Source organism: Rissa tridactyla, chromosome 4 (genome assembly GCF_028500815.1).
Source record: "Rissa tridactyla isolate bRisTri1 chromosome 4, bRisTri1.patW.cur.20221130, whole genome shotgun sequence".
In the NCBI taxonomy this organism is placed as follows: domain Eukaryota; kingdom Metazoa; phylum Chordata; class Aves; order Charadriiformes; family Laridae; genus Rissa; species Rissa tridactyla.
In genome coordinates this window covers 1,996,296-2,008,672 of record NC_071469.1, presented here as the reverse complement: position 1 = coordinate 2,008,672, position 12,377 = coordinate 1,996,296, and the positions used below count along the sequence as shown (strand labels likewise).

The 12,377-nt window shown below is 45.9% G+C and overlaps 1 protein-coding gene across 17 annotated transcripts in view; it reads left to right on the top strand.

Moving 5' to 3' along the window:
* Positions 1–12,377, top strand: part of DAGLA (diacylglycerol lipase alpha) — a 76,108-nt gene that overhangs the window by 42,466 nt on the left and 21,265 nt on the right. For all 17 annotated transcript variants that reach the window (XM_054201542.1, XM_054201534.1, XM_054201531.1 and 14 more), the window contains 7 exons: positions 3,253–3,387; positions 4,087–4,164; positions 5,321–5,445; positions 6,658–6,814; positions 7,148–7,231; positions 7,361–7,438; positions 12,072–12,152. In XM_054201542.1, the coding sequence (XP_054057517.1) occupies positions 3,253–3,387; positions 4,087–4,164; positions 5,321–5,445; positions 6,658–6,814; positions 7,148–7,231; positions 7,361–7,438; positions 12,072–12,152 (738 nt within the window). The remainder of the gene's footprint in view (positions 1–3,252; positions 3,388–4,086; positions 4,165–5,320; positions 5,446–6,657; positions 6,815–7,147; positions 7,232–7,360; positions 7,439–12,071; positions 12,153–12,377) is intronic.

Below are 12,377 nucleotides of genomic sequence, written 5' to 3'. Positions count from 1 at the left end.
AAGGAAGTCATAAAGATGAGGTAATGTGTGTACATCTGTGGAAGCAATTTCTAATACTTGCATGTATGCAGGCTCTGAATTAGTTACAACCTCTCAGGAAAAGAGCTAGGAGTTATCAAGGACACTTCAACAAAGACATCAGTGCACAGCAGTGGCCAAAAAATCAGAAAAAAAGTTTAGCTTCAGTAGAAGGGCATAGAAAATGACAGGGAAAACACCAAGGGACCGACATGGGTGATGTCCTCACTAAATATAGGCTGGTGTTTGGTCTCCTAAAAGATGCAGCAGAAAAAGGAGCATATTGGCGGGGATATGAACTTGTACAGGAAGAGAAATGAGACTGGGATTTTAACCTCAAAAGGGAAAGGTGTAATAAGATGAAGAGTTGCGGAAGTATAATGGAGAGTCAGGTGAAGGCTACCTGAACATTTGTTCATCACAGATGGCAACCAGTATGAATTAGATTAAAAGGATTTGTTGGTAAGTGCTGTGTAGTTATCCGCAGGCTGCAGTTTCTGAAGCGCGGATGGCTGCAGGAATTGTCAGAACCCTTTTGCAGAAATCCAGCGACGTGTACTGGCACGCTCATCCTCCCAGTGGCACGCGCCTGCAGTACTGGATGAAATGCCACCATGTTCCCAGGGAACGTCCCAGCCCCAACCTGCTGTCCCGCTGAGGAGTCGTAGCCCAGGACTGCCAGCTCTCACGGATCATCTGCTAGAGCCGCTTAGGAAAATCCATCTGGAAAACTGAAAGGCACCAAGCTTTGTGTCATGGCAGCTCAAACAGCAGCATTTCCTCGGGGGGAATTTGCTGCTCCTCGGCTTGCCTGCGCTGCCACAGCAGAGACGTTTCTGGGAGCATCAGCTTCTCTTCCCCGACAGCACAACCAGGTGGCCGTGCCCAGAGACACCCGGCCTGAGGGTGCAGCATGGGTGCTGCAACCCGGCTCCAGAGCCCTGACAGGCATCCCAATGGCCTGGTTTCTGAACAACTCTATTTTATTCAGGAATGCAGAATATTTCACTTCATGTCAAGCTTTTCTTTAACAAACTTTTCATTCTGTAGTGGCTTTCTGTTTCTACTTTTTTTTTTTTTTTTTTAGTTCAGGATAAAAGCAGATACCAGAATCTCCAAATTCCTCCTGTTATTAAATTTCCATTTTACATTCAGCCTGAGCAATTTCCAGGCTCTTTTCTTTGCAGAAACAAGCTCTGACTTTGTGTGTCCTGGTATGACAGTGTGTGGAATGAATGCATGTGTCATGGATCAGCAATGAATCCATTGCTGTCTCTCCCGGTCTTCATGGAAAAAATGTTCTAGCAGAGGATCATCGTCCTCTGGGCTGGAAAATAGTTCTGCCAAGTGGACATGGCATTGGGGCGAGAATCTGTTCTTAGGGGTCTGGAGTGAAGTCTGAAGTGCTAAATCTCCACCGGTTCTGCCAGTCCCAGACCCGCAGGGTTTGTAGAAGAACGCTGTAGTCAATCCTAGAATATAATTATCAGGTGCTCCGGCAAAAACTCTTCTTTCGGAACAAAAGGTACACGTTGAACTTCCACTATGGTTTTTTACTTTGGTCCGAGGGTTAAGCTGTCGCTTTGGGTTAACGGGTGTTCGTCATATTTTACTTTGAGGCTCTTTGCATTTCTTGTCTGCTTATAGGAACTGTGCTGAGATTTATGGGGTCAGGACTTCAAGGATACTGCAGTTGTAATGGTGGAGAGGTTAATGCCGGTCCATTTGCTCTTCAAAGGCACAGCTGGCATGGAGACCTGCACAGTTGGCACCTGAAGCCCCATTCTTTAATGGTGATTTAACTTGCTTTTGTAGGCAAGTGAAAAATGATAGAAAGTAATCTTGCACTCCAGGAGTTTGTCAGAGATAAAAGAATGTAGGTCATTTTCTGCTAGACTGCTCGGGAGAGAAGGGATTTACTTTCTTGCCTGTCAAAGAAGAGGGATGGAGAGATCCTGTCCTGAAGACCAGCTTTTCTTCAAGTGCACGGCTCAGGCTTTCTACAGACAAGACTGCAGTCGCGTAGCTTTGGGCGCTGAGGAAAGGATGCTAGGAAAACACAGCCGAAAAGTAGGAAAGTTTGATGGCAGGAGTTAAAATACTGGCCACTGGTGTACTACAGCTCTTGCTGAGTCCCCTTTTTTGTTGATCCAACCTCTGGGTCACCCTTGTCTCAAGCTTAGTGGTCTGAGCGATGGCCAGATCAGCGTTGTCTCACAGTCCAGCCCATCTCCAACCTCCCAAACCGTTCTCACTTAAGATCTTGTGTGTTATTGTTTTTTTTTCTAGTCACAGAGCTAAAGAGAAAATAACATTTCTCCTCAAAGTATCTTTGTCACTCCGCTTCAGAGCCTTTGCTTGACCCTCTGGGGTCACTTCCACTTCTGTCCTTCCTGTGGTGTCTTCCTTTTTTGGGTTTGGTCACCTTCTCTTCTGGGAACTCTGTATTTAATGACTCAGATCTTCTTCCAGGTTTTCCTTTTCAGGCCCTTTTGCTTGGGTGTAGTCCAAGATAAACCTGGAAAAGCCTGGTAACTCGCTCAGCTCCTTCAGTACCGGGAGCTGCCATGTGTGACATGGGCTTGTTGTGATTAACTCTTTGAAATCACATAGCAAAGAGCGCGATGGCGAAGAATGAACAGCTACAGAGCTCCAAAAAGTGTCACTTCCTCTGGGATATGCCTGGGATGGTGGGGTCTGGGTTAAGTATAGGCAAAATGATCCCAGGACAGTTACAGCATTGAAGAAGCTGTTAAATAGGACAAAATCAGTGCTCTTTTTTTTTTTTCCTGAATAGCCTTTTTTCAAATGAAGTTGCTTTTGAGGAGAAAGGATGACCCTGAAGGTGACACTGGGTTGGGATTTCCTTGGTTCTTATCTTCCTCTGTCTTATTTACAGTGTAGAGATGCAAATATTTCCTTTGTCTCCCTCCGTGTCTGCCTTGTCTGTTTGGACGTCGAGGTGGTCTGCTTGCCCACACATCAGCACCCAGTGGATTACAAATCCAGTCTCAGCTGAGGCCTCTGAGTGTGACTATCTACAATAAATAAGAGAGATTAATATGATGAGACCAGATATGGTGTTCCCTGAAGGAAATCTTGTGGATGTTTTGGAGAGGCCGCTACAGAAATGAGGCCATTGCTGCCGCATTGGTTCTCGTTCTGTGTCCTGTTTTGAGGCTCCCCACACCCAAACTCCTCCTCCTTAAACTCTTCTCTCCCTGGATTTTGCAGGACGCCTACTCTGAAATCGCCTACCTTTTTGCTGAGTTTTTCCGAGACCTTGACATCGTCCCATCTGACATCATCGCAGGCCTGGTTCTTCTGCGCCAACGGCAGCGGGCGAAGCGCAACGCTGTGCTGGATGAGGTGGGTGGCGGGGGGACACGGCCACGCACGGGGGTGGTGGGCATCTCAGTTGGCCTCTGACTTACCTGCTGCTCTCGTGACTCGGTGTGTGATGGCCGCATGACTCTGCCCACCTTGTTTCTGTCGTGCGATGGGCTACTGCCAGTCACTGAGCTGTAAAATAAAAATACCGACTTCTTTAGCAGCTTTTTCTGAGGCTCCCGAAGGGCCCAACTGACACCAAATCAAGCTTGTGGAACCTGTCGTCTCTTCTAGGCAGGGGATAGATACAGGTTTAGCTCTTCACCCCAAATGGACAACTGCCTTGAAGGCAGTGGTAGGTACTTGAAAGCGAATGGGAAGGTTATTTCCCCTATATGGTGATGTGGAAAAAACTCCAGCATCTGGGTAAAGCTGCAGGAGGATCTTTAGGGAAAAATTCCTAAATTCCCAAGCCGTTACTGGTATTGAGGTTAGCAGATTGTCAACCCAGTAGAAGATTGTTTGGGTGGGGTTTTTTTTTCCCCAGAGGGTGGGGTTCAAACAGCAGTGATCACATCAGGCAGAAGGAGGAACAGCAGAATTGGAACCAGTTGAAGAGACTGGTTGGGGTACTTGAAAGTGGCTTGTCCCAGGTTACGTAGAGCTTTCTGTTTCTCAGGCGTAGATTTTGTCTTGGTGTCACAGAGAAGAATTTTTATGTCTGTTTTCGACTTACAGGCAAACAATGACATTTTAGCTTTTCTGTCTGGGATGCCAGTGACCAGGAATACGAAGTATCTGGATCTGAAAAATGCGGTAAGTCTCCGGACTGCATTCTTGCAAACTCCCTAGGCTTCCCCGTGTAGCGCATTTTCTTTTTCTCAGTGGCTTCTTTTATTTCTTTCTGCCGCTCTCTGGAATAATCAAAGAAATTAAAGATTAGTACAACAGAATATAATAACACCACTTGCTCTCTGGAGACATTTTGTCTCCAGATCACTTTTAAAGCCTTATCTGTCTCTGTCCTCCACTTTGCGGGAAGTGGGAGCATTTCCACTCGGGTGGGGGATGGCGGTGGGAGCTTTCGCCAAAGCCGGAGGTACGAGTTGAGCGCTGCATCCGGGAGCGTCCTGCAGAGCTCCGTATGGAAGTACCACCAGCAGAGCGAGACGGAGCCTTCCTCCCTGGGGCTGATTGTCAGCACTTCTCAGGATGGAAACGGCTGCGGTCTGTTCTGTGGGGATTAAGCTTGGCTTTTCTTCTTCTATTCACCCCCCGCCTTGATGAGATGATATTGCTGCAAGAGAGGCAAGACTGACCCAATCCCAGCATCTCTGCTCAAGTGGTTCTGTGATTAACCTGCTTGCGGCTGCGTTGTGTTTAATTCTAACGTCCTGCTCGTGCTCAGCCTGTCTCTCCTTCTGAACAGGGGTGTGTGGGGAGAGGTGTCAGCAGAGCTTATAGAGGACAGCACTGAGCCGTGTGGCCCCAGACTGGCTTTAATGGTCCTCTCTGGGCATCGTCCTTATGGCCTGTGACTGTGTGAAAGCACTATATTTAGAGAGCTCATCTTCTTGGGACTTAAACTAGTTTATCTTCTCCTCAGCTAGGGTAGGATGGGGCAGAACCCACAGAGGATGGCCTTTCTTTGCAGCAGGGGGTTCGAGACACAGAGGAGGAGTTCTCTAGAACTAACTTCTGGTTTTGTTAAGCAGCTAGTGGCGCCCCTCCACTCAGGAAAATAGGCATAGCTGGTTTGGGGAGGGGGAGGATCTTGCCCGGCATAACCAGCTTGCTCTCCTGCAGTCCCCTGGAAGCGCTGACAGTGCTGTTCTGGTGGTGCTGAGAGAGAAGGCTGATGCTCAGAAAGAAGGGTACACGTGTTTAACTGATGGAAAAAGGGAAACAGTAGAAAAAACCCTCAGTATCTAAAGGAGAATAAGGTCTTTAGTGAGTCTCTTGTCTCTTTCAGCAAGAGATGCAGCGGTACAAAGAGGTGTGTTACTACATGCTGTTTGCCCTGGCTGCCTATGGCTGGCCCATATACCTGATGAGGAAGCCCACATGTGGACTCTGTCGCCTGGCCAGATCCTGCTCGTGAGTGGCCATCCTGTCTCTCACTCCGCCTTCTCTTCTTCCCTTTTCCCTTCTGTTTCTCCCAGAATTAGAATTCTCCTTTCTTTCATCAGTTTGCTTTCTTCATCACCCCTTTATTGTTTCTTCCTCCTTTTTCTCTTCTGCTTTTTTTCCCTCTTCTCCCTTCTCATACTTTTTTTTTTTTTCCATCAGTAACTCTGTGCCTTCATACTCTAACGTCTTTCTCCTCAATCTCTTCCTTACAGTTGCTTATCTGCTTATCTTGTTAAATAAACCAGACTGTCCTATGCTCTGTCCTCTCTGGCGCGCTAAGGATCATGCCGGCCCTGTGCAGTTTGAACAGCCAGCAGAAAGAACTCATCTGGCGCAAGACTGCCTTCCCACTGAGTCAAAATAGCCATCTTGGAGCTCAGAAATCAGATTTATCAGCAAGCCCAGATATGCAGGGAGCTGACATTTGGGTCTTTATTAAAGCATTGGCGAGACTTGGCCAGAGTTTGTGCTGTGTTCTCTCTGACTAATTGTTTTTCTGCCGTGCTGTATAGCGCTCACCTCATGGTAGCAATGCTGTAGTTCAGTTCAGGACCGCATTGTTTTAAATGATTGCTTTCAGCTGCTGTAATTCTGTCATCAGACTCTCCTTGGGGTTGAGCTTTTTGCGCTTAACACAGGCAACTTCTGTGCTGAACGTTATTAGGAAGAATATACTTCCTTCTGAGTACTTTTGTGAAGTGTCTCATATGGGAAAGAAGGAAAAAAAAAATAATCTGTGCTTCTGTTTTTGTTCTGGAATTGATTCTAGACCTGTTTTCCTTTTTTGTTATAAATAGACCTAGCTCTCAGTAAATGCTAGCTGTTGAAGGGCTGTTGTGTGTTGAAGAGAGGTAGGACTGTGCTACCAAGCGCGGTATCCCTTGAGGAGAGATCCCAGCCCCACCGAGCACGGGTTCTCTGGGGACTGGTTGCGCTGTAGCTCTCCCTGGCGCTCAGAAGGAAAACTACAGCTGATCCCAGCGCCCCTTTTTGCTGCCGAAGCGGTAGTTGTGTCCTGGTTGGTTTTTTTTTTTGCAAGAGGGAAGGAAATCGCTGCTGTTAATGAGGCCAGTGTGGCATGCAGGGTCTGTCTTTCCCTTATCTCCAGGCATTCCGCTCTACAGCCAGTCTCTCCCACTTTCCTCTTGTTCTCAAAGCTATTTTTTTTTTCTTCTGCAGATGTTGCTGTCTCTGTCCTTCACGTCCCCGCTATGCGCCTAGTGTCACCATTGAAGAGGATAATTGCTGTGGCTGCAATGCCATTGCCATCCGGCGCCACTTCTTGGATGAGAATATGACCTCAGTGGACATTGTTTACACATCTTGCCACGACGCAGTAAGGAGAATCTGCCACCCCCTTCGTATTTGGGGCATGCTCCTAAGGCCCTTCCTAATGGGATTTACGTGCTTCCAGGTGTAGTGGTACACAGAAGGAAACTTAAGCCTTTTTTTTTTTTTTCTGACCCTAGAGCTTCCCATCCTATCTCTCCAACAAGAAATTCTGCCACTTGGACAGAAATATTTGCTACTGCCAAAAATCAGATCATTCAGAGGAGTTCTTAGCCATAAGGCATAACCTGTCGCGCTGCTCTGCCTCCTTTGCCCTGAGCAGGAGAATAAGTAAACAGGAATGTCTCACCTGATTGTTACAGTAGTGGATCTTTTCCAGGTTTATGAAACGCCTTTCTATGTGGCTGTGGACCATGATAAGAAGAAGGTGGTCATTAGTATCCGAGGAACTCTGTCTCCAAAAGTAAGTGCACTGTGCAGTGGCCTCACGTGCCCTTGGCCACGCTGGCAAACTTTCAGGAGAGTCTGAGACCTTCCTGACTCGCGCTTGGTGTTTGACTTACCTGAAACACGGTGATTTCTCTCCTTCCAGGATGCCCTGACTGACCTAACTGGGGATGCGGAGCGCCTTCCGGTTGAGGGTCACCATGGAACGTGGCTGGGACACAAGGTGTGTAAACAGAATAGAAACCAAACCCAAAACAAAAAAAAAAAAACAACCCACCTGCTTCTTTTTCTAATATTTTGACTTTTTAATTCTAGAGCAAAAAAAAAAGTGGTCTCAATTGCTTGAGGTGCTTTTAAGAAGGATGTTACAGAATTGAAGTGAAATGGCTTTGAGATGTTAAAAAAAAATCCTCAGCTGTAACAGCTAAAATCACTATGTCTGTAATTAAAAAAAAACCCATCCAATTAGCAAAAACGAAACTGTAGAGGGCATCTGCGGAGGCCTAGAACAAAATTATTGGCGTCCTTCAAATTACTGTTTCTTCCAATGACCTTTTCAGAATTCGCAATCAAACCCTGAGAACGCGTTTAAAATTCACTTGCAAGGGAGCAGGCATCGAACCTCAGAAAAGGATCCTGGCAGGGCTTGCGTCTGTGTAATTAGACTGATGCGATGCGTCTGTGTTAGCGAGCAGGACTGAGCTGGCTAAATCAATTTATTATACAGCCCACCTTTGCCCCGGTCCAGCAAAGTAATGACACATACGCTGAGTTTTAAGATTATCAGGAATTTGGCAGCCTCTCGGGACGTGGTGCCAGATTGGGAAAGTAAAATACAACCTGGTGGTTGCGTGTGTTGGAGGGACCGTAGCGACTGCTGGAAACGCTGCTGCTCAGGGAGATGAGATGCTGCTGCTTTTTTTTCCTCACAGAATCCCAGACTGGCAGGGGTTGGAAGGGCCCTCTGGAGATCATCCCCTCCAACCCCCTGCCAGAGCAGGGTCACCCAGAGCAGGTGGCACAGGAACGCGTCCAGGCGGGTTTGAATGTCTCCAGAGACGGAGACTCCCCCACCTCTCTGGGCAGCCTGTGCCAGGGCTCTGCCACCCTCACAGCAAAGAAGTTCCTCCTCGTGTCCAGATGGAACTTCCTATGGTCAAGTTTGTGCCCATTCCCCCTTGTCCTGTCCCTGGGCACCACTGAGAAGAGCCTGGCCCCATCCTCCTGACACCCCCCCTTTCAGTATTTATAACTGTTGATAAGATCTCCCCTCAGTTGTCTTTTTTCCAGACTGAGGAGACCCAAATCCCTCAGCCTTTCTTCATCAGAGAGATGTTCCCGTCCCCTCAGCATCTTGGTAGCCCTTTGCTGTCCCCTCTCCAGCAGCTCCCTGTCCTCCTTGAACCGGGGAGCCCAGAACTGGACGCAGTGCTCCAGGTCCCTTTAGGGTGGGACGTTGAGCTGGTAACTCCTTGGGAGCCATGAGCTGGGAGCTCCTGCTTCATTCCTGACATCCTGCCTGAAGGCCAAACCTCTTCTCTGTACTTTGATGCTCCGCTTTAGGAAGTAGAGCGTTAGGAGCTGATAGCATTTATCTTAGCTGGATATGGGTCTGATAAAGAAGTGGTTACCTAAAAAAAGCATTGTTTGGATGCTCTGTGGTCTCCAGGTCTCCCAGAGTGGGTCTTTTTGAAAACAACATTGTCTACCTGCTGTTTGGCTAATGGCTATTTCCTTTGTTTCCCCCCAAATAAGAAAATTAACCTGGCGATTACGTAGGATAAGTTACGGACACATGGATAAATGGGGTAGTAGCTTGTCACGTAACTGATATTTAGCTATGCGAATCTTTGCTATTTGTTTAACGCTTCTGAAGCGTTCTGTCTGCTGTCAAGGACTGGTTTTGTACTAATTCATTTAGCTCCAAATGACTTTGCACAATCAGCGTGATCAACAGTTTGTACAAAAAAGAAAGGTGAAAGGGAACGAAAGGGAAGCAAAGGGAATTTGTTCTATTTTTTAATGTGCAGCAAAGAGAGTAACAGATCCTGGCAGAAGCTGGCTTTTTCTTTGGATCTCTCCGTGAAAATATTCATACGCCAGTGACTTATATGAAACATTATCAGATCGTTCCCTTGTTCTATATTGAGTTTTTATTTGGCCTTTGTGTTATTTCTTTTTTGATTGTTACTAGTACAGAAATATAGCTTTATCTTCAATTATTATCGATATTAATCTTCAGACAATAATGTACTGTTGATTCCTGAGGGAAACTAATGGAGATAATAGAATTTAAAAATGTCTGTCTTAATGCATTTTTAATGTCCAGAAGTCAACTTTAACACAAAAATAAATGAAGTATCTCGCTAACGCTTACATTTCATTTGGAGAAAAGTACTTGGGCTGTTCAGGAGCTTCCAGTAAGTTGTTTGATTTGTGTTATTTTTCTTGCTGATTGCGTCCCGCCCGCCCAGCAGGTTGGCGTGGCCTCTTATCTCCACCTGTGCTTCACGCCGTGTCCATCAAACGTCCTACAAATTAAAACTCTTGATGTTTACGTGAGCCGCCTTATCGCTCCGCCCGTACCACAGCCCAAAGCCTTTGATTGCTTGGGTTGCTGCGAATGCCACAGTTCAAATATATATGAGGTCTCTGAGCTATTTTGGATCAAAAAATATAGCTGTAACTAAGGTTTATGGGTTAGCATGCCAAAAAAAAAAAGGGGGGGGGGGCGGATTTTGACGATCCGCGGGGGAAATTAACTGCAAAAAAAGAATCTAGCTTCGCTATTTTTGAAATAAAATCCACTGATTTTATAGCAAAGCTAATTTAAAAATAATCAGAAGTCAAGGGCGTGAGGCCACGCTTAGTTCTGGTGAAACTGTACAGAACAAAACTACTAAAATGATGGTGTTGGGGAGGTTTTTTTCGTCGTGTTGAGCGCTGAGGAGAAGTAGCTGCTAGAAGGAAGGCCTGAAAGCTCAGCTCTCACCAGTTCAACAGGACATTCAGTAACAGCAATAACTTTCAAGCCCGTTTTTCTTCCCAATAGGCGCCCTCTGGGTTTTTACACGCCCAATTCAACCGTCACAGAGCAGTTTTGTGCTTTCAAACTGCAAAGCCATACGAAATATTTCCATTTTGCTTTTCCTAGATCCCCAATCGGTTTGGTTATTTGCCTGTGAAGCTGGAAAATTAAGCTCGGATAGTTTCATTCCTTTGAAACTTCTGAAAGGGTGTCTGCTTTAATGGAACGTCTAAATGTAACTTTGCAGTGATAAAAATCTCGTTCCGTAATATTAAAATCACTGTCTATATTAGAATATACAGTAATTATCAAAAATATAGCTATAAGGCTGACTAACAGCCCATTAGTAATATCACCATGGATTTAGGTCACGCTTTTCAAAAATAGAACCCGAAATTCACGTTAGAAATTTTATATAAAGCAGTCTGCCATTCGCTTCTCATTAGAGTTGGAAATGGAGACTCTTCGGAACGCGGCACTGAAGCTGGGTACCGCTGGGAGATCCGAACGCAGGCACGGAATACCGTGGTGCCTGCTTTTTGATAATGACGCTGGCGTTACAGATGTCCCATTTCCAGCCTCGGCAGAGTCACCCGCGTTGCGCTCTTTCTCTTCGGTAGTCAGATTGGGTTTGATGGTGTGTTTGATACCGAGGACTTTGGGGAAAAAAAAATAAAAATCCACATTTCTTTGCTTTTTGAGAGGGGCCGCGAATTCTTTTATGTCTCCGAGATTAAACAGTGCTCAATAATGTTGGCTTTGCGCTTCCGCTGTTTTCAGGTAGGGGTGTAATGGAGAATGGGAGAGGAGATGATCTTCCCTGGTTTTTGGCCAGCCCCAGGCAGTGTGAATTATTTGAGGTCTGTAATCACCAAATTAGAAGTAGCTGATTTCTCTTTACCCAGGTTCCCCCTGGACTCTACATCACTGGTTTTCAGCCTTTGTAGGCTGAAAACTGTAGTTTGGGCTTTTTTACCGCTGAATTAAACTGTAGTAAAGGCATAACCAAGAATTTAGGCAACAGACCAAATTCTAGTTGCTTGTTTATAACACATCAACTGCATTTATAATTATTACACAGAGGGAGAAACACTCTTCGGATGCAGCCATCAGCAGAGGATAAGTGTTTAGAACCAGACTGTCGGCTTGTTTGCCATCTTCCAGCAGTTCTTAGCTTCTAGTGAATAAAAACCTTTAATAATTTGTGATTAATTTCTTTTGACAGCTGAAACCCTTTAATAGTTGCTGCCTTTTCCAGTCTGCAGTAACTCCGCTGCCACTTTTTCCCCTCCAGTAGCGTCTCGGTGTTTGTGTTATCTTCCCTGCGATGAACTAGTTAGGTTAGTTCATGCTTCTATTCACAGATTTAAATGGAAGAGTACGGTTTTGCAGTTAAGGCAGTTACACGCAGAAAATCAAAGTTTGTTTCTCCGTTCTACTGCAGGTCCCAGGGTCTGCTGAACTACCAGATACACAACCTTATGTTTAAGAAGTGGGTTTTGTGGCTTTTTTTTTTTTTTTTTTTCTTCTCTCTAGACTTTGCACCGCCAGCCAAGGAATAGGGCCTTTGAGTATTATCTTAATTTAAGAACTGTCATTGCTTCTAACCAGTTTGTGGCTCTGGTAATCAGCGAGCTGAGACATCTGCCTAATGAAGTCTATTCCTTAATGTGGAGTGGAGTCAATGTTCTTCCTCCCAGCCTGACACATGCTGGGTGGCACGCCAGAGCTTATGCAGCGTTCAGGGCACTATCGCGTCTGCTAAATGTTTAGGTCTGGGCCGATACGCAACCCTTTACATCCTGTTCTGTCTTCGTGTTTCCCTCAGGGAATGGTGCTATCTGCTGAGTACATCAAGAAGAAATTGGAGCAAGAAATGGTGCTTTCTCAAGCTTTTGGACGAGACTTAGTGAGTATTCGTTTTCTTCTATCCTTGCAGGCTATACAGAAGACGAGATTCCCCTAAAACACTGTCCCTGAATCTGTTGTACTAATGGCTTAAATCTTCCTTCAGTTCTATCCCTCTGGATTGCCAGACAGGCAACGAGTTACTCATTCCCCTAAGGCTTTTTGATTTTGAAACCACCGATACTGCAGAGCTCCTGATTCCTTTTCTTTTTTTCAGGCAAAGCTA